Below are 21,177 nucleotides of genomic sequence, written 5' to 3'. Positions count from 1 at the left end.
TTATATGCAATAAGCTTGTGAATATTTGAACACTCACACCAATGCTTCAGAATAAAAATATGTATGTGTGTGTGTGTGGGGGGGTGTCTACAGTAAATACAGGCAAAGACTTAAAGGGGTTATTCAGGGTTTAAAAGAAAACAACAAAAAAGAAAAACCCAGCTACTTTCTTGGAAAAACCGTGCCACCCCTGTCATCAGGTTGTATGTGGTATTTCAATTTAGCTCCATTGACTTCAATGGAACGGAGCTGCAAAACTACATCCAAACTGGGGAAATTAGTGGTGCTGTTTCTGGAAGAAAGTAGTCATGTTTTTCTAAGTCTGTATACCCCTTTAAGTTTGATGTCCAGGACTAGAAAAGAGCTTTTATTATTTAATTTTATTTTCCTAAATACAAAAGCTTTATAAACGGTCTCAATAAAACATAGTACAATTTTGTTGTTGTTGTTGATTCTGTGTAACTCCTTTACATAGTTGGCTGTCCTGCTGCTTCTAATACATGTGAAGGCACAAAGATCCTGGCTCCTTAGATTCTACCTCTCCCTTCTCTCAATATTAACATAAGTGTAAACTGCATTCATAAAGAAAAGTGAAAGTCTGCAGGAGATGAGAACGAATCTACCGGAAGGCATAGTTAGGACTATATAAGTCAAGGCAGTATTATCCTGACTAAACAGGATGTGTTACTAGGGAGAACCTGTCTTTACAGTATGAGTAAATTCTAGATCTATGTGCAGGTTATAACCTGAATATCACAGAAGGGTAAAAGTGAATGAATGAAGATTGCAACGTCAAACCGGGTTATCTTGAGCTAAAAAAAAATAAAATAGTTGCACTAATACATGTAAAGCTAATATTTCCTTTGTCAAAAGCTTTCAAATACAAATATCTGATAGTATTATGTGACAGAATTGTTGTTCAAGCATGTCAGGTTTTTTTAAGCCTAAATGGACATTAACATATTCTGTGTATGATCCGTATATTCTTATTATGTGCTATGAAACGGACTTCGGAATTGTAACAGGAGTTCTAAAGTCTGTTCCGTATCACATTGACCATATGTAGCAGAGACTGTGAACCTTCGGCCCTCCAGGTGTTGCAAAACTACAATTCCCATCATGCCCCCTTATTTTTAAGTTAAGTTTTTTTAAACTTTTGGTTTATTTTTCAGCTGGAAATTAAGCTCAAAAACCATAGCCTTAAAGTGAATCACATCAATTCCAAACAGCAAATAAAGCATGTTCCTGATCCTCATTGATACTTACTTTTAGTATATCTACAGAAATAGCATTAGTCTAGATAAATAAACATGCCGAAAACTGGAAACGCTGTAGAGTGAGGAAGAAAAAGCTCCTTTCCCCAGCACAATGCAGAAGTAGGGGGTCATAGATATTCCCACTGAAGGCAGCCATATTGTACACTTCAGTGTCAGTGTAATGGTGTTAAACAAATATAAGGCTATTTCTAGATGAGGGAAGAAACCTTACAACCTGCACATGCACACCATGAATGAGTTTCCACCACAGTGTTTCCCATTCATGAACCCAACACCAACACTGAAGCTAGGTGCAATACATTTTAGGACCAAGTATTGGCCAACTTTGCCCAATTTGTTTAGGAGACTAGATAAATGTAGCACCAGTGGACTGACTTCTTCAGTTGTGGTTTGCAATATTGCTGGAATGTCTTCAAAAACTTTGATGCTTAAGGTAGTTCCAGATGCCACCACCCTGGATGTCTTCATCAGACCATACATCCATAGGCTACCAAGGGGAACATGTGTAGATTCTCACCAAGACTTAGTTTCTCTTGTATTCCTCAAGAAGTCTCAGTTGAAGCTTATCAAACAATAGAGAACCTCCAATGATACGGATAAGATTTCACGTGGTTTTTGAAGGTAAGAACTGTATTAGTAAGAACTTCCAAGACCAGACTCCATATTCCATCTTGCTTTTCTTTCTTTGCATTATAATGTAAGCAGATTATGTTGATTGCTTGGAGTCTCCTGCGCAATCCATGGAGAAGAACTTGCGTACGTATTCTGTACGTTACATGAACTTGCACAAGGGTCATCCTTACCAAAGAGGTCACATGGTGGGAGGGTCTAAGCGTCATGGTACACTTCTTTATTATAGGGGCCGAAAAGTAGAGCGGTAGTGGACAACTGGCACCAGGGGGCCTTTATTATGGGCATCCCTTGAAGGGTCATTGACCCACACTAAAATGTATTATAGGTCATAAAAGGCCTAAGCGAACAGACAAGCCCTTAAACCCCCGTCATTATAGGTTGACAGACTGACAGAGAGGGACAGACACTTGTATACATTACTACCTTTTCTTCACTGCCCTTTTTGTGGTGAAACAGTTTCAACTTGTCTTTCTGCTGTAGAAGAATGCCAGCAAGATGGTGAGAATTTGCATGGTATATTTTTCTCGAATTCATTTTAGTGACGCAGGATTTGGACTGTTAGCCATTCGTGGGATGGGGTCGGCATGGGACCATTAATATACACAGAGATGGATCAAGGAAGGTAATGGGAATTATTAAAGACACTGGGTTTTCATCTACCACCTTTGTCAGTCCTGAGGTTACAACATATGGACAGCCGTAGAGGTTGGTAGACACAAGACGTGTTGGTGTTGGGAATACAGATGTTATGGTGACCACTGGTCCAGACATTTGTGAAGGTTTGGTGCTCAATAACAATGACAGTGTAAAGTGAATGAACCCTGATCGTGCACAGTTAATATTGTAAGATATAAGATAACATTGATAGTTCATGCAAATATAGGAGCTGAATGTGGAACAAGTGTTACCTGAGTTGCCAGCAATGGTTTGGTATCTTCCACGTCTATAACTACATCACGTGGAGGGGTAGAACACAGAAGCGCCACTGAAATACACAAGAATGGATTTTGTAAATCTTAAGGGGGCTTCCGACAATAAAGATTTATCACCGATCCACAAGATATGTGAGAAATTTTGGATCACTAGGGGCCCCATTGTTCACTTGTAAGATGGTCTCAAGTCTAGGGGTTAGGTGGGGAATGTTAGATAGCTGGGAGATGGAGTCTAAAGTCAACAGGTAGGTGTTAAATGTCAGATTACTATAAATAACCCCATACACCTTAGGGCCCTATTCCACCGGACGATTATCGTTCGCATAATCGTTAACGATTAATGAACTCAAACGACCGCTATTGCGAAAGACCTGAAAAACGCTCACTCATTTCCATGGAACGATAATCGTTACTTATGACCGTATTTGCGATAGTTTTTTCTTCGCTATTTCTTTGCTATTGTGTTCGTATCTACTGCGAACGACCGAACGACGTCTTATTCAATGCGAACAATTTGCGAATGAGCAACGATAAAAATAGGTCCAGGTCTTATAAAGCGATCAACAATTTCTCGTTTGGTCATTAATCGTTAACTGCATTTCAACCGAACGATTATCGTTTAGATTCAAACGATTTAAAGATAATCTGAACGATAATCGTCCGGTGGATTAGGACCCTTAGACTTTAGTCGGCCATACCAAACACTTGCGTCGGGTTCGACAGTCAATCTAAGGAGCATGAGGCTCTCCCAAATAACCACGACAGATGATGATGGTGTTGGTAGGGTGTCGGACGTGATAGAAAGGGGGTCAGCCCTTTGTTTTGGGAAAGATAAGACGAAGTGAGAGGGATCTCGGCGTTACCTACCCCTCCCCATAGAGAACACAGGATCGCTCGCCTGTGGCGAATGTTTCTGTGTACAGAGAGGACGGACAGGTGGCAGAAGTATAACCATTGTTCAGCCATAAGTTATTAAAGGTATATGGCCATCACTTCTCCAGCACAACCAGACATAGCTGTGGTTTGCATGGATTGGCAGTGGAGCTCTGTGACCTGTTTACCAACGGAATTATTTTTACATTTCACGTTTTAATTTTAAGAAAATATTTAAAAACCAACAAAATAATTTATTTAAAATAATAATTTAATAAGTCTGTACCTTTCAATTCAGCGGCATCATCCAGTCTTGCAGCATATGGATCACAACGGAATTGCTCAATCGTGTCGATTGTACACTGGCCCACCACTGGCTTCCTTCCAAAGGGCCGATGATCAATCACTTTAATGATGATAGGAGGCACATACATCTCCTCTTTAGGCAGAAGCTGCAAAAAAATGTAAATAAAAATAAATCTCGCTTGACATTGAAAAATAAAAATAATGGATATGTGTATTTTGGCTACCGGAGGTCAAACATGCATGTAACCACAAGAACTGTATACAAGGCAACCTCAGTCTATGTCTCTACATATTAAAATAAACTTTGGCTGGGCTGCCGTGCATGTACATAGAACTCCAGACTTACCACTTTCATGAAGAGAACAGAACTTAAGAAGTTGGGGGTTTTCTTGAGGTTCTTGATAACTGCAGACTGAACTATTTCTCCGCCACACTCCACAATGAGGCTGGGCGAGGAGACCGACGCCATTTGGTAACTCTTCATGTTGCGTAATCCCCATGTCAGGATCTATTGTGAGAGATTATGAAGGAATAGGGCAATGCTAGTAAAAAGTATGAAGTCGCTGAAGTACAATAAAAAAGTAATATGTGGATATAGGATAAGAGATTATTAACAGATAGTAGAGATGAGCTCAACTCAAGCATGTTCCCTTCAGCATTTCATTACCAGTGGTTAAAGAAGTTGAATGCAGCCCTAGGGAGTCCGGGAAAACATGGATACAGCCATAGGGCATATGCTATATCCATGTTTTCCAGGCAGCCCTAGGGCTGTATCCAACTTCTTCAGCCACTGGTAATGGAATGCTGACGGGAACATGATTGAGTTGAGCTCATCTCTAACATAGTTCTAAAAGAAACCTCAAACCATTTATACTGTTGAGCGGCCTACCTCAATGGCAGTGAGCTGGACCACTGGTCGGATACCCTGGGGCACCATGTATAGCTTTGGAGCTCGCTGGGATGGCAGTATTGGCAGGTTTGAAGCATCCTACCGAAGAAAAAATAAATGTATTGCATTGGTAAAGAAAGTCTGGAATGCCAAGGTGAGTTGTCTACGTCTTCTGTAGCTGCTAACAGAAGTAGATCAAGGGTGAAGATGAACTCTAGTCCAGACAACTACCGAACTCCTCTACTAGGTCATACATGACACTATGAATGGTCATTTTGGTTATCCATCCCATGGACTAAACGGCTGTGTCTGGAAAAGGCTGAACTTGATAGCCAAGGGTCTCAAAGGGCTTTCAACCTACGCAATTCTATGGGGTGAAAGGTTAAATTAATGAGACCTTGTCTCGCAGAATGAGTTCAGCCGCCACCAGGATGTCTCCGCAGTTTTTCTCCGCATTCATCACGGGATACCACAGAAGTTTCGGAGAGACGTCTATTCCAGGATTCAACTTTACTAAAGGCGAGCACAGGCTTCTGCCTAAAAACTCGTCTTTCCCCTAAAAAGAGCAAAATACAACAATAAATGCTAAATGATAAAAAAAAAATGAATTCCCAGAAAACCTCATTAGGTTCATAATAAACTTACCACTTGGTCACTGTCAAATATTTCAATAACCACGTTGGGTGGATTCTGCGCTACTGCAAGTGGATCTCCATAGATTTCAATTTCATTGAATATTAGAGTTTGGTCCCATGTTGGGTTCAGGGTACAATGAATGGTTTCAGTGGTTTTACTGCGGTGAAGGAATGATACATGTGCATAGGGGTCTAAGAGGAAACACAAAACAGTCTGTGTTTATATCTACTGTACATGAATGATCTAACTCAAGGCCATTAGATTTATAAGGGCCACCGAGAAATCCCCGGGAGCCAATACAACATCACTAACAGGACTCTACCTACCATGTGCCACCTATTATACCAGTGTCTTATGTGGCAGAAAGGCATCCCCCCCCACCACCCAGGTTGCAGCTGCTGCCTCTGCACCTCTTATAGCTACATCTCTGATACAATACACTCACCAGAGAAGCTGTCTTTATCCATGGGTGTGAGATTCCGAGCTTGATACAGGTAGCAGCGAAGATGATAACTGAAGGTTTCTTAGAAATAAGCAACAAACATCCATGTAAAACATATTTTATGATAAGTTAAGATTAACACTGACCATAAAATTAATATGATTGACCAAACTATACGAGTACAAGTATATACCTAGCAAGATCCAAGCTCAGAATACTATTCCCCTAGACCACAGGCATCAAACTTGCGGCCCTCCAGCTGTTGCAAAACTACAATTCCCATCATGCCTGGACAGCCAAAGCTTTATCTTAGGAAATTGCAATTTTGCAACAGCTAGAGGGCCGCAGGTTTGACACCCTAGACCTATGCTCTTGACCCACCAAAAACAATAGCATAATTGGTTTTATCCGGAAAAAGTACCAACAATATTAATTTGTATAGCGCCAACAGATTCTGCAGCACTTTTTTTTTTTAAACACACAATATAAGGCTTACACTTATACATTACAAAATTAAATAATTAGGATGATAGGTGGAGATGAGGGAGGACATATATGGAGCAGCCGAGATGTGGAGAACTTTATGGGTGAGGAGTTTGCTAAATTCTGGATGTAATAGGTAACCAGTGCAGTGACTGGCACAGGGGGGAGACATCAGTGTAACGGCTGGAGAGGAGGATGAGCCTGGCCGCTGCATTCAGGATAGACTGGAGAGGGGAGAGCTTAGAGAGAGGAAGATCGATTAGGAACAGCAGTCAAGATGAAAATGGATCAGGATTACAATAAAGGCCCTATTCCACCGGGCGACTGGAGCAGTAAACGAGCGCAGTCAGCGCTCATTTGCTCCTCGTTCCCCGCTCGCTACCAGTTCTATTACACGCGGTGGCAGCAAGCGGGTAAGTTGGGGGAGGGCTGCCTGGGTGCCCTCACTGCTATATGAGTAGTTTGTCTTTCAACATGTTGAAAGACAAACGACTGCAACGACCAGCCAACATCATTTATGTTGGCTGATCATTGCCTTCCATTACACAGGACGATTATCAGCCGTAACGGCCGATAATGGCTCGGTGTAATAAGGCCTTAAGAGTCTGAGCTGTGTGTATTGTAATAAATGGTCGGATTGTGGGGATATTATTGAGGTGTAGGGGACAGGAGTGTGCAAGAGCTTGAATATAGGGATTGAATGATAGATCAGAGTCTAGCATAACCCCCAGACATCGAGCTTGAGGCACAGGAGTGCACCTTAGTGAGAGCGGTTTCAGTGGACCAAAATCCAGACTGTAGGGGGGCGATTAGAGAGTTATCAGAGAAACAGCGGGTTAGGCGAGAATAGACCAAACAATTCCACTTACGTTGAAAGGTGCAGGATACAATGGGTGTGTTTGCCCCAAAGATATTGGTTGCAGGCTCCTTCCCCTTTTCAGAACTCTTTTTCTCTTCTTCCTCAGTACTAGTATCAGTGCCCTAAAAACAGGTAACACAATATGCGTCAGGTCAGTTGGTAAATTATCATAGCCGTCCTTAGTGGCTCCACAGGGCTGCTGCTTGAGTCCTGCTTTATTTTGCCTTAATATCTCCGACAGACTGATCCTGTCAGATACGCGTATATATGTCGGCACGCTTTAAGAATCAGGCCCTGACATATCTGTGCCTAAACTCTATTCACTCCTATGGCCAGAACATAGTCAGCTAGTGAAGTAAATTGAATTTAGATTATTGAGATTATTATTTCTCATAGTTTAGCATGGTCCACCACACCATGCTTTGGTAAAGGAGGATGAGGAGAGGCCAGCTATATATATGATGTATATTGATAGATTGCTATACTTTAATAGGTAGTTGGTATACAAGGAGTTTTTCTCTGTCTGTGTCATTGCAGCCTCATTCTATTCATACTTACAAGAGCTCCCTCCAGCTTGAAGATGGCAGCGGCACCAATACTTTCAGCAGGAGCCATTTTTCTTCTCCATCGCCTGCGACGGAAAGTGTCAGAGCTGCGTTCTTTCAAGTGAAATTTCCAGCCTATGAGGGCAGCGTATTCCCAGCCTTCTTGTTCCTCTTGGGAAAGCGATGCCTGTAAAAGCATTAAAGAGAAGCATATACATACATGGTGGATAACATGAGGAATCCATTTAAATAATAGCCTTTCTGCTTTTGCCAACATGTTCTAGTTTCTGACTGACAGAGAATATCTTTCCAGTACTGAATATTGCAATGAGACGTGTTTCCCAACCTACACAAAAACTAGGGCAAGTGCGCCCTCTAGTGGACACTCTAGTATTTTCTGAAGTTCTCCACCAGCAAATTTTAAAAAATTATTTAGGTGTATTTAGGGCTAAGGATGAGATCCAATCATGTGTTATAAAACAACAACTTTTGAGAGACACTTTCCGGATCATGCTGGATCTGAATCTAGACCCTAAATATACAGCTATAATATGGCTATAGGCCCTAGGGTTGTACATAAAAGTTGCTAATATAACAGGGATAAATTAAAGTCATATCAAATAGCTAATGTGTATCATCTTATCCTCCCTGGAGCAAATTTACAGTAAAAACAAAGCTTAGCGCTTTGCTAGGATTGGCTGGTAGCTTGTCAGGCTGCTGGCTTTAAAGTCTATGTCACTCCTTTCTGCATGCCGGGAAAATCCAAATCCAGTCCTCGGAAACTGGGAGAAGTTTCCCAGGACTGGATCCAGCTTTTCCCGGCACCCAGGGAGGAGAGGAGCGGATTTCAAAGTCTGCAGCCTGACAAGCTACCGGCCAATCCTAACGAAGAGCTTTGTTTCGCTTTTACTGTAAAATCTGCTCAATCGCTAATACTGTACATACACATTCACCTTTTTAGCAAGAGCGGTTACGTTCGGATCCTTCTTCCTTTTCCTCACGAGTCTCCGGCGGCGGTGAGTGTGGTACATTTTCTCGCAAGCCACCCAAGATTTGGGTTTAGTGTCTGGAGGAATTGTGATTCCATATTCCCATCCTAGAAGAAGAAACAAATGCTATGGAAGTCACTGAAAGGGGGATAAATGTTACATGTAAGTTGACCAACCTATTTAACCCTAAGGCACAGCTCTATGATCTCAATAGAGAATACTGTGGGGTGAGTGGCTTAGGTATGAAGATTCAATTTAGTCCGAACCTCCATTAGGGCTACATGGAAACATAGGTTGCATAGCAGCAAACCATTCTAAGTTGCCCAACCAAATTATTGGCGACTTGGCTGTACATGACTTTGCTACAGATGTGACTTACACTGAGGTCAATGCTGGCAAAGTCTCATGTGATTTGTGATATAAAATCGATAAAGTTTGAGCGATTGGTATGGTACAAGTTTCAACACGACCCTAGAGGCGTGCTGGGACTTCTATGTTTTATGACTTGTCAGCCATAGATGAAAGACAAACATGCTGCACAATGTAACAGCCCCAAATGTACACAATCTGTATGGTAAGCCCCCAGTAGTCACATATAACATACCCTTCTCATCTACAGCCCTATTAATATCATAGATCCAGGCATCGTCCTCCCATACCCATCCATAAGGGCAATCAAACTCTCCAGGAGAATGGCTCTTCTCTCCATTCTAGAAGAAAAAGGAAACAAATATTAGACTGGAATCCTACTAAAAAATGTCATGTCTTTATGCAAGTTGGTGTTAGCAAAAATGACCAGACTGGAGTGTTATATAATGGATTGAAAGCTAGAGCTTCTCATGTCTAAAATAATATAAGATATAAAACTAAAATTTTATTCGCCTGCAGCCACCACTAGAGGGAGCTTGCTGCATCCATGGCTTAAAAAAAAAATTATATTATAATATATATATAAATATATATACACACACACACACACACACACACATATATATACATACATAATATAAATATATATATATATAATATTTTATATATCATGCCCCATGCAGCTACCTGCTACCAGCTACCATGCAGCTACCCCCATCATTTCTCACCACATCAGTGTATGGTTCATCAGATTGTTTCCAGTCACCACCAGGGTATCGGCTCTCATTCTGAAACACTTCATCAGTAAATTCACTGTGACCGGCGTCCGCTTCTGTCAGTAAACTGCAGGAAAATATAGGGGTAGGGTTGGGGTTTATGTACGTCAGATATTGGTGAAAGAATCCAACTCATCTATTTCCAGTCCAATTTATTTGCACAGAATCATTCTACTGCGCTCTTAACTCAAGGATGTCATTCCAAGCTCTCACAAGGACGAGTATATAGATGGCCTATCCCAGAGACAGCCCCTCCATACCCTCTCTCAGCAGGCAGTGAAATTACTCTCACCTGGTCTCAGGATCCACAACCCAGTCTCCTTCCCACTCCCAGCCCTTCGGTGGGAGGAAGCTTTCCTTTTTCAGTTTGATGGTTCCTGTGACATCAGAAAACTTGGGGCGTTTCAGCAGCCCTGTGGTTCCCCATTTCCCGAACATTAAAGCTTGGTTTTCATACTGGACAATGGTACAAATAACAAACAATAATAAATCAAACAATAATAATAATAAACAATAACCAACAACAATAATAATAATAAATCAACAATTATAATCCACCACCACAACAACAACAACAACCACAACAGCAACCACAACAACAGCCACAACCACAACCTGGCATTAATACCCTGTGCAGAATGTAAAAGCTTTATCGCTCTGCTATAGAGCCACCATTTGCACACTTATATTTTAACACCATCAAATCCTATGAATCTGTAATTTTCTTTTTATATTTTTCTTACAGGGGTTATCCAGCGCTACAAAAACATGGCCACTTTTCCCCCTACTGTTGTCTCCAGTTCAGGTGCGGTTTGCAATTAAGCTCCATTTACTTCAATGGAACTGAGTTTCAAAACCCCACCCAAACTGTAGACAAGAGTAGGGGGAAAGTGGCCATGTTTTTATAGCGCTGGATAACCCCTTTAAAACTTCAAATTAAAGATAAATTACGGTTTATTAATATGTTCCCAGTGTTTAGGATGGAAACCCTCTGCCACTCTTACCATCTCAGCGCATACACTGAAGGTCCCTTCTGCATAGCTGTTAAATTTCTTCTCGACGGCAGACAGCCCCAGCCACATGTTGACTCTTAACTGAACCGGAATCTTTGCACCTTGATTTTTATCCATTGGGTACTAGGGAAAGAAATGGACAATTCAGGGCCTAATATGCTGACACAGCAGTTTTCTGCACAATTATCTCTGTGGTGGATCTAACTAATACACCCAACACAAAATGTCTGGGAGACGACTAGAAGACAAGGAACTATACCAGGTGCCTTTACTGCAAATACTTACTTTTCTTCACTCTTGTAGTGTTCTTTCCTATTGGGCATCACAAAACCATCTGTATATGTTTAGGGGTCTAAACTGGGCTATATATGCGTAAAGGGTGTCTAATTATTTTGCTGTGTTTTAAAGTTTAAATAAACTTTTCACAAGTTTTGAACATTTTTTCTTCCCAACTCTGAGCGACATGATCGCGACTGACTCCTAATGTGGGACTGCCCTGGGTCATGTGCACAGAAAACAGGAGAGAAGCACTCAGCTGTGCTCTTCTTCCTGCTTGTTCCAACGATGATTCGGGGTCTGGGTATTCTCTACGACAGGGATTATTCTGATGGCCATTTTGGAGTCAGGAAGGGATTTTTCTCCTTGTGATGGGGCAATTGGCATCTGCCTCATAAGGGTTTTTGTCTTCCTCTGGATCAACACATTAGGTTGAACTTGATGAACTCTTGTCTTTTTTCAACCTTATTAACCATGTCAATTTTTTTAAGTGACAAGTACATTGACATTTAAGGGTTTGGCCTATATACAGTAAGGGGGTGAAGCATAAGTTATCTCATCAGTTCTAGCATTTTCTTGCCACATATGGACAGAAGATTTCTGAGCAAATACTATTTATTAGGCTTTATTAGTAATAGGGTGATCTAAAACAAGACCCCTTCACATACCCTAACCCAAACATAGGTCAATAAAGTTATCAAATTAATGGAATTTACTCCAAATAGGTCTGGGTGGAAGAGATATCATGTCATGAATGGCACATTATGTACATAGGTTCAATGTTCGAGATGGAAATATCTTAATAATATATCAGATGGTAATTGCATGTGTTGATTAACCAATATAGGTGTAGACATAACCCACGGTTTCCTACCTGTAGGAAGATAGTCTGCGTTTTCCCACAGTATTTCCCACAGGCTTCCTCACTGGTGGAGGAGAAGAGAATTTTGTGAGCAGGGACGCGGGCGTACGCCAGTCTTTTCTCGGCTCTGATCATCCAGATGATGACATCCGGCATACTGTTCTGAGGCTAAAATGGAAACAAGAGAAGAATGCCGATAACCTGAAACTTGTTTTTGTGATCGTCTTGAATCCCAAAAGTAGAAACAACAGATAAGAAGAAAGGGTTATTTTATGAATTGTTTTCATATTAATATTCGGTGGTTAATAGCCAAGTAATTCGGTGTCCTAGCATGAAACCTCTAGTTTTTTGTTTCTGTATTCGCCCTTTGGTGCTGCGGACATGGTCAAAAAGCTGAATTGGTCTCTTTTAGAGATGAGCGAACTGGGTTCGGGTTCGAGTCGATCCGAACCCGAACGTTCGGCATTTGATTAGTGGTGGCTGCTGAACTTGGATAAAGCTCTAAGGTTGTCTGGAAAACATGGATACAGCCAATGACTATATCCATGATTTCCACATAGCCTTAGGGCTTAATCCAACTTCAGCAGCCCCCGCTAATCAAATGCCGAAAGTTTGGGTTCGGATCGACTCGAGCATGCTCCAGGTTCGCTCATCTCTAGTCTCTTTCCCTAGATGGTGGCTCACAGTCCCTTCTCCCTTCCCTTGCTAAAGTATTCTCAGTTAACAGTATACTGCCATGTTCTGCATATTCTCTGCCCGTCCTGCCCGTCCTGACAAGCTGGGAACCATTTCTAGTGGCTGGTCTGCAGCAAACAAAGAACTGAGGGGAGAGTGACTGAGCACGTGTGTCCACTAGATGTCAGCTCGGTAGGTGGACATGCATATTGCTATATATTCTGAACACTAGGTGGAACCATCCTATAAACGCAGATGGGAAAGTGTGTATATGTGTCACAGTGTGTCTATGAGTGCACATGTCAAAGGGTATACATGTGTGTGTTCTGTACAAGTGTGAACCCCTGAGGAAAACACTTCAAGACGTTATTACATTGTGTCATGGTAAAGTGAATGCCATCTATAAACTTGTACACCACTGACCTCTTCAGCAATTTGTTGCAGCCTTTCCAGCCAGTCCTCTATTTCAGGTAGTGTGGCCTTCACATCAGTTGCTTCGCCCCTCATCCTCACGGCTGCCTCCCCTATAATCTTGAGGGAAGTCTGTCTTAGCTTAAAAAGCTGCATGTCCAGAATTGTGACATGGGACTTCCCCTCCAGAGAAGGTAGCGGCTTCCTAAATATTATTAAACCAGAGTGAAGTTTCCATAGTCTCATGCACTGAACAAGATGGGCAACAGGACTATGGATACGGCTAAACACACGCCAGGCATACCAAGTGGTCATGTAATCTCCATACAAGGTGTCCATTCTCTACTGTGGATAGTTGTAGTGGACAGGAGAGAGAATCCATCCATTGTCAGATTTATAGGTAAGAAAGTGCAAGAAAAAGGAAAAAAGATAAGATAAACAGATAAAGAGAAGACAAAAGATAAGTAGATAGAATCAGAAATTTATTAGATAAATGGATACATTAAAAGGGGGACTCTGCAGAAAAATGTTTTCAAATTAACTGGTGTCAGAAATATATACAGATTTGGAAATAGTACCTTATTTTCCCAAATGTTTTTATGTCTCTTATGCACGGCTCTAGAGTCTAAGGGTTAACTTTTTTATACCATGTGTTTCTATGCTGAACAGTCACAGGTGTTCTTTCTTCTTATCCTATACTATCCTTCTCTCACCCACACTCAGTCCCACCACTCACAGGAGTATTTAGATTTACCCATGGAGGAGGAGTTAGATCCGTGTGGGAAGTAGTACAGAGAGTTAGTAGTCGAAGATCCGAGTGAATAGATATGTGAGAAGCTAGCTCTTTCCCTATGCAAGCAACTACTTTCACTATGCAGTGCTAAGTTCACCGTAGGGGAGAGAAGCCACCTAGGATAACCCTAGCCCACGCCAGGAACACTTTTAAACGTGCAGGGAAATCTCCTAAAACAAGAGGAACTGACCCCAGTAGGACAAAGCTACCACAAATAGGCCTACGTATCCTAATACACCGTGCAGGACAACTGGATAATCGCTGCACACAGATAAATGCTTACTTGGTCTTATGCTACCCACTTAGGATGGGTTCTACACAACTAGGGGGCAGAAGGCGGTCAGACTATAGTCTATACACGAGTACAAGCCTTATTCAGTAAAGTGTTCTATTTTTTCTACTAAACGCACTGGACTCATGCACGCCACTGAACACTTGTGTTATTTTTCCCCTTTTTTGTGAGTGGTGGTACCAACTACCCAGGTGGGTCTGCTACCACTCCAGGTTACTGTGACAAGTGCCCTAAGTTACCCTTAACACTCCTGGAGGTTACGGACCATTTGGGGACAGCAAACCGGCCAAACAGGTAGTAACACCACACCTGTATACACCTACACCCAGGCAGCACATCACAGAGGTGGCCGAGTCATCACAAGTGACTATTCTTTAGAAAATGTCCAGTACTTATCAGCTGCTGTATGTCCTGCAGAAAGTGGTGTATAATTTCCAGTATGACACTGCACTCTGCTACCACCTTTGTCCATGTCAGGAACTGTCCAGAGCAGGAGAGGTTTTCTATGGGTATTTGCTACTGTTCTGGACACTTCCTGACATGGACATTAATTAATTATAACATTCTGACACCAATTGATTTAAATATTTTTTTTTCTCTAGAGAACCCCTTTAATTTAAAGGTTTTATTTTCTAGACATTTAAAGCATATTCAAAAGGATACAACTTTAATATCTTATAGATGCGTAAACAATCACCTGCCTTTCTCGAGTTTAAAGGGAATCTGCCAGCTGCAATGGACATTCCAAACGGCTGACAATGTTAGATGCAGTTAGATCAGGAAGACACAAGTTACTTTTCATATATCTGCCTGTGATTTTAGGATGTAGAAAAATGTTTTTGTTATATAGTAAGAAGAGTCAAAGAGGCTTTCCCAAGCACCTGAAGTGCAGCAAGCTGTAACATCATTTTACTTCCCCCTCTAATACCTGATTAGGACTAAGCTTCCAGGTGTTAATCAAGCAGTGAGGGGGGAGAGAGAAAGCTTTCAACTTGTAGCTATTCAGGATCTTGGGAAAGCCTCTCACTTCTTGTATCAGATATTATAAGCACGCCTCTACATCCTGGAAGCATAGCTGGATATAGGAAAGGTACCATGTGTCTCCTTGTCCTAACAGCTTTGGCAGTTTGGAACATGAATTACAGCTGACGGATTCCCTTTAAAGGGAACCTGTCACCCAGGACACAGGCGCAGAGCCCGTGCAACCCCGATGCAGCTCCGGATACTTACCCTTTCCTGCAAGTCCCGCTCCTGTACCCAGTCCCGGGACGATGATATCCCTGTCGGAATCGGTGCGCGCGCTGCAGAAGTAAGTCCGATGCCCATAGAGAATGACGGCTCCAGTCACTCTCTATAGGCATCGGACTCAGCTCTGCCGATTAGCATACAGCGCGCTTCGGACTTGCAGGAAAGTATCCGGGGCTGCACCAGGGGGTCGGGCGAGCTCTTTGCCCATGTGCCGGGTGACAGGTTCCCTTTAAGGGCTACCAGCCTCATCTGGTCTGATTGCAGCTGCTAGAGGTGGCGGAAAGTAGAATATAGCCAAGCCAACGGATACCAACAGATAAATAATTTCTATTTTAGTGTAGACATTTCTTATACTGGTCAGAGATTAAACAGGAAATACATACATTGTGTCCTCAATAAGCTGATCTATTAACTTCAGCCATATTTCTGCCAGCCTTGTCTCGGGAATCTTTGCTTGTATGGCAGATTTCAGTGCTGAGATGTTGGATTGCTAAAAAAAAAAAATCAGGTCTTTTATAAACAGTAGTCTTAAAGGAACATGGTCAACAAAAAAAACAAACAAAAAAAAAACACTTTTCCTAGTCTCCTGATTAGTGGGGGTCTCAGCAGTAAGACCCTGACTGATAAAAAATGTTTGACATGTCCCAGTGACAGTGTACCTGTCATTATAAAAAATTAAAACAACATGTCAGAGACATCAAAATAGGGAAAATTCAACAGCATCCATTAGAGAGATTAATTTTCAAATGAGATTTATTGAATATCCAGGAGAAACAGCAACGTTTCAACCAGCAGTTGGTCTTCAGCATACATTTGAAGATAGATTTGAAGATTAATATATCTACTGGATGCTGTTGAATTTTCTCTATATTGATGTCTACTTGTTGGTAAATTGGGAATACCAACCATATAGCGTGCATCCACATCTCTACTCTCAACTAGACAGGTCCGATTCCTGGGTATTGTTGGATCCCAACCATTCTTTTATGTTATGTCATAGAGACATGTCTAAAGTCGATTGATCCGGGTCTCAGTGTTCAGACACTGTGTCGGACTGGGATACCTGGGGCCCACCAGAGGAAATGATCCCTGGGGCCTACCAAAAAACAATCGGTAAAAAGCGACATACTGACCCGGCCCTATTCTGGATTCATCTGGATCTGCAACAACTCCCTTGTCCCCCAATCAGAGCAGGCTATAGATACACTCCAATGACTGACTGTATATACTGGTAGTTTGTGCCCATATAATGCAGCTGCACCCCATATAATCATTTTATTACCCCCTTCATCCTCCTGCCGCCCATCATCATACTACTCCCCCTTTCATCCTCCTGCCCTCCATCATACTATTACCCCTTTATCCTCCTCCTGCCCTGCCATTATACTACTCCCCCCTTCCTCCTCCTGCCCCTTCATTGTCATACTACTCCCCCCTTCATCCTCCTGCCCTGCCATCATACTACTACCCCCTTCATCCTCCTGCCCTTCTATCATAGTAATACCCCTTGATCATCCTTCTGCCCTGTCCTCATCATACTACTCCCCCCTTCATCCTCCTGCCCTCCATCATACTATTACCCCTTTATCCTCCTCCTGCCCTGCCATTATACTACTCCCCCCTTCCTCCTCCTGCCCCTTCATTGTCATACTACTCCCCCCTTCATCCTCCTGCCCTGCCATCATACTACTACCCCCTTCATCCTCCTGCCCTTCTATCATAGTAATACCCCTTGATCATCCTTCTGCCCTGTCCTCATCATACTACTCCCCCCTTCATCCTTCTGCACCTCCAAGATCATACTACTACCCCTTCATCATAATACTACCACTCCCTTTATCATCATACTACTACCCCCTTCATCCTCTTGCCCTTGCATCATCATAGTAATACCCCTCACATCCTTTTGCCCCTCATCACCATACTACAGCCTCCATCATTCTCCTGCTCCTCGGTCTGTATTTAAAGCAAAAAAACAGCTATACTTACCTCACCTGTATGCTTCCTCTAGTACCACAGCGACTCCTCTCCCTGCTCTGCATGAGAGAGATCAGTCACGTCAGAAGGGGCGGAGCTTCCCGTGACATGGGAGGAGCTTCCAGGTGATACCCAGGATACGTCCGGCACTGGGGCCCACTGAGGACAGACAGCCTCACTCTATGGCTGTCTGGGGGCCCCAGCTGCTGGACGGTCACTGGGAGTGGGGGAGGGAGTGGTGGCCCAGTCCGACACTGTTCAGACCCATACCGATCTTGAGAATGAGTGGGTAGAGGACAGCGAGGCAGTGTCCACTCCCCGCTCTGTGTGCATGTAATTTCTTTAATGTAAGTCTATGGACCCCAAAAAAGAGAACTCTGACACTGTCTTATGCCAAGTGACTTTTTATAGGGCCCATTGGCTTTTGACAGGTGCTGTAGGGAAAATAGACCGGAACAAAACTTTCCCTAGTAACATCAACCCTTATTTAGACCAATGTCTTATTTCAATGTATAAGCCAAAAAAGAAGACTGCTCTAATTTACTATGTACTTGTATGGGTCCTATGGAAGGCCCAATCAATATTGTAAACCAGCGGAAATCTGCTAGATCGACACACATTTACAGGGCCTATTACACAGCCGATTAATCATTTAGCAAGGGCTGCATCATTAGTGATGTCCGTGCAGCCCTAGCCCAAATAAACATTACCTTTCCGCGTTCCTGGTCTTCACCTGCGCTCTTTATGCTTCTCGGTGCGGCCTGTCTGAGCTGACAGGCTGCTCAGCCAATCACTGACCGGGACCGATATGATGCCACCAGGACGCCTGCAGAGCGCATCGCTATGTGTAATACGTCTAAACATCGGCAGCCGATGATTTTGTCTGATCGTTTCATCAGCTGATTGTTGTCTCTATTACACTGAGGGATAATCGGGCCGATTCAGACGATTATCTCTCCATGTAATAAGGCCCTAAGTCAGCTGAGACAAATAACATACTAGATATAGACCTATATAATTACTCACCAGTCTTTCTGACATTGCCTGCAACATATTGACAACATCATGTCGATGACAAATATCTTCCCAATAGGAGGTTAGTGTCACCACGGGTTTAGTGGCTGACCACGGGAGGTAGTAATAGAGGTTACCTGTAGGGGTGGTGAAAATAAAGGGATTTTAAACAAAGACGAGACTCAGCATCCCTACTTGGCGTATGTAAACTGTATATAGAAACCTACCATCGAATACTGCGCGGCTATACTGCGTTGTTGAGGCGAGAGGTTTACAAGTGCTGTCAAATTTATTGCCGTAATTGCCTATGCTGACTTCAAATTGGATGGCTTCACCAATGTCCTGCAACATGGTGGCTGAATGGAACACCACGCACAAGCTGAACTTCCTCCTGCGCTGATATTTCTGTGGAAAAGACAAAGGTGGGTGGAGGTGTACTAACTGAGGAGTATCAACCAAATTATTAAAACAATTTTTAATATGAAAATTTATCCATGTAGACACATCGAGGGGGATTTACGAAGACCGGCGTACTTGGCCTTATATTAGGCCCCACCTCCTTTCCCCCCGCAGGATACACTAAGAGACGCATGCCTACTTTTCTCTATTTGTATCAAACCCTCAAAAGTAGCAGCATCATGGAGGACATAATAGAGCAGTACTGGCTGTGAATCCAATACCGGGCAAGACATTAATCCACCATGGTCTTTGTGTTTCTCTCTCCTCCTTCCCCTACCCTCCCCCCACCACCAAGCTACGCCATTTACATAACATTTATTAACATTGTAGATCAAGCGACTATGCCATTTGTGCAACTCTCATGGTCAAAGGGAGTTATGCAAATTGTGCAACTCTCTTGCTTTGACTGTTTCAAAATGTGGTGAGGGTCTGTTCACCTATGCTAGCACGCCAACAATGGGCAACAAAAAATTCAAGTTTTAACAATGCCTTAAACTTTTCCACAGTCACCTAAAGCTCCTTTGAATTCATACTTTGAACCCTTAAAGAGTTTTTGGGTTGTACTTAATTTTTTTTATAACTGGTACCTCGTTTGCCAAGCTCTGCCCATGACCATTTAAAAGAAAATCTGGGCTTAGGAAAACACAGCTACTTTCTTGCAAAAATAGCACCACCTGTATTCAGGTTGTGTTATTATTAACAATTCAGCTCCATTCACTTCAACAGGCGTAAGTTGCAATACCACACCCAAACTGAGGGCAAGAGACGTGATGTTTCTGGAAGAAAGCGGCCATATTTTCCTAAGCCTGGACAACCCCTTTAATAACATATTTGATGCCGTGGTTGACTTACCTCTACAACAAGTAAATCATCGCTTGGGATATCTTCAATCTTTTTAGCTGGTGTGCCATCAAGTTTTGTTTGAAGTTCAACAAGGACTCTTCCCCTGTAAGCAACGCCTTCTCCCTGCAAAATTAACAGAATAGTAATTAGTGACACTGAATATCCAGAAAACTCTCACCAAGGCCACAGAGAGCTTGGCCTTGCTGAGACATGGGTTACATTGGAGCTCTCGGGTACTCAGATAAATTGCAAGCATGATGAGTATGTATGTGGTGTCTCACCACAGGTGTTTTGTGTCTCTCCTTTGCACATCTCAAAAAAGCTTCTTACTCCAGGTTAAGTGGTGATGAAGTATGCTCTAAGGTTTCCCCACTAGATGTCAGTATTTTTTTATATATGTATTCTTATGTATTGCACAGCTGAGGAGGTTAACGGGTTTCTGTTTTATGTGTACCATGTGCTCTTATTGACCTATAGGAGGTGCTTTTTCTAAGCCTATTATCTTTCTTCTTTCTTTTGCACACAGTCCTTGCACACAGTCCTTTCAACCACTTACAGGGTAGATTACTTAGCCCCTGTAGGAAGTTGTTACTTGGTGAGGGAGGTGTAGCGTCAGTCTTACCCAGATTCTTGTGGGAGGAGGACACACAGAGCAAATGTCCCTGCTGTAGCCAAGACAGGGCCTGGTTTATGCCAGGACCCTCATCCGGGGCAACTAGTCTAAGACATGACTGTGTACAGATGCAGCTAGAGGCAACGAAACATCCTAGCCCACGCTGTGAACCAGTCTAAAAAGTGCAGGGCAATATCCTGATATACAAGAGGAACTAGCCTGGATAGGATTAAGCTACCAAGGAAGGTCTACGTATCCTACGTATCTCACAGTGCAGGTAACTGGGATAACCTGGGAGCTTAGCTTCACCCAGATAACCACGACTGAGGCTTGTATCACCCTATTAGGATTGGTGACTCGACACTGTAGGGCACAAGGTGGTCAGTCCAAGGTCTATACACAGGTACATGTAACTTCTCACTCTACAAGTATTCTCTACGTTCCGGCAGAGTACAATGCTACATTGGGTTAGGACTCTGTTCTATTTTTAAAACTGGGCCTTGTCACCTTTTCCTCCACACCAGCACCTATACACACTAATCGCACAACTTGGGTTATTTTTTCCCATTCCTGTGGGTGGCGGTACCGATAGTCCAGGTGGGTCAATTGCCAATCAGGACTACCTTGACAAGAGCCCAAGGGACCCATCACAACTCGGCAGGTCACCAACAATTTTGGGGAGTTCAGCCAGC

At 42.7% G+C, this 21,177-nt stretch overlaps 1 protein-coding gene across 1 annotated transcript in view; it reads right to left on the bottom strand.

The window, feature by feature from the left end:
• The window catches only part of MYOF (myoferlin), a 70,541-nt gene that overhangs the window by 25,980 nt on the left and 23,384 nt on the right, over positions 1–21,177 (bottom strand). The window contains exons 16-35 of the mRNA XM_069980105.1: positions 19,882–19,995; positions 18,798–18,975; positions 18,583–18,707; positions 15,963–16,069; positions 13,259–13,451; positions 12,173–12,328; positions 11,014–11,145; positions 10,302–10,465; positions 9,962–10,076; positions 9,469–9,574; positions 8,829–8,971; positions 7,889–8,062; positions 7,341–7,452; positions 5,992–6,069; positions 5,556–5,737; positions 5,308–5,466; positions 4,911–5,009; positions 4,368–4,529; positions 4,002–4,167; positions 2,819–2,895 (exon numbers count right to left, since the gene is read on the bottom strand). Of these exons, the coding sequence (XP_069836206.1) occupies positions 2,819–2,895; positions 4,002–4,167; positions 4,368–4,529; positions 4,911–5,009; positions 5,308–5,466; positions 5,556–5,737; positions 5,992–6,069; positions 7,341–7,452; positions 7,889–8,062; positions 8,829–8,971; positions 9,469–9,574; positions 9,962–10,076; positions 10,302–10,465; positions 11,014–11,145; positions 12,173–12,328; positions 13,259–13,451; positions 15,963–16,069; positions 18,583–18,707; positions 18,798–18,975; positions 19,882–19,995 (2,742 nt within the window). The remainder of the gene's footprint in view (positions 1–2,818; positions 2,896–4,001; positions 4,168–4,367; positions 4,530–4,910; positions 5,010–5,307; positions 5,467–5,555; positions 5,738–5,991; positions 6,070–7,340; positions 7,453–7,888; positions 8,063–8,828; positions 8,972–9,468; positions 9,575–9,961; positions 10,077–10,301; positions 10,466–11,013; positions 11,146–12,172; positions 12,329–13,258; positions 13,452–15,962; positions 16,070–18,582; positions 18,708–18,797; positions 18,976–19,881; positions 19,996–21,177) is intronic.

This window comes from Dendropsophus ebraccatus, chromosome 8 (genome assembly GCF_027789765.1).
Source record: "Dendropsophus ebraccatus isolate aDenEbr1 chromosome 8, aDenEbr1.pat, whole genome shotgun sequence".
In the NCBI taxonomy this organism is placed as follows: Eukaryota; Metazoa; Chordata; class Amphibia; order Anura; family Hylidae; genus Dendropsophus; species Dendropsophus ebraccatus.
This window is presented reverse-complemented; position numbering and strand designations above follow the sequence as displayed.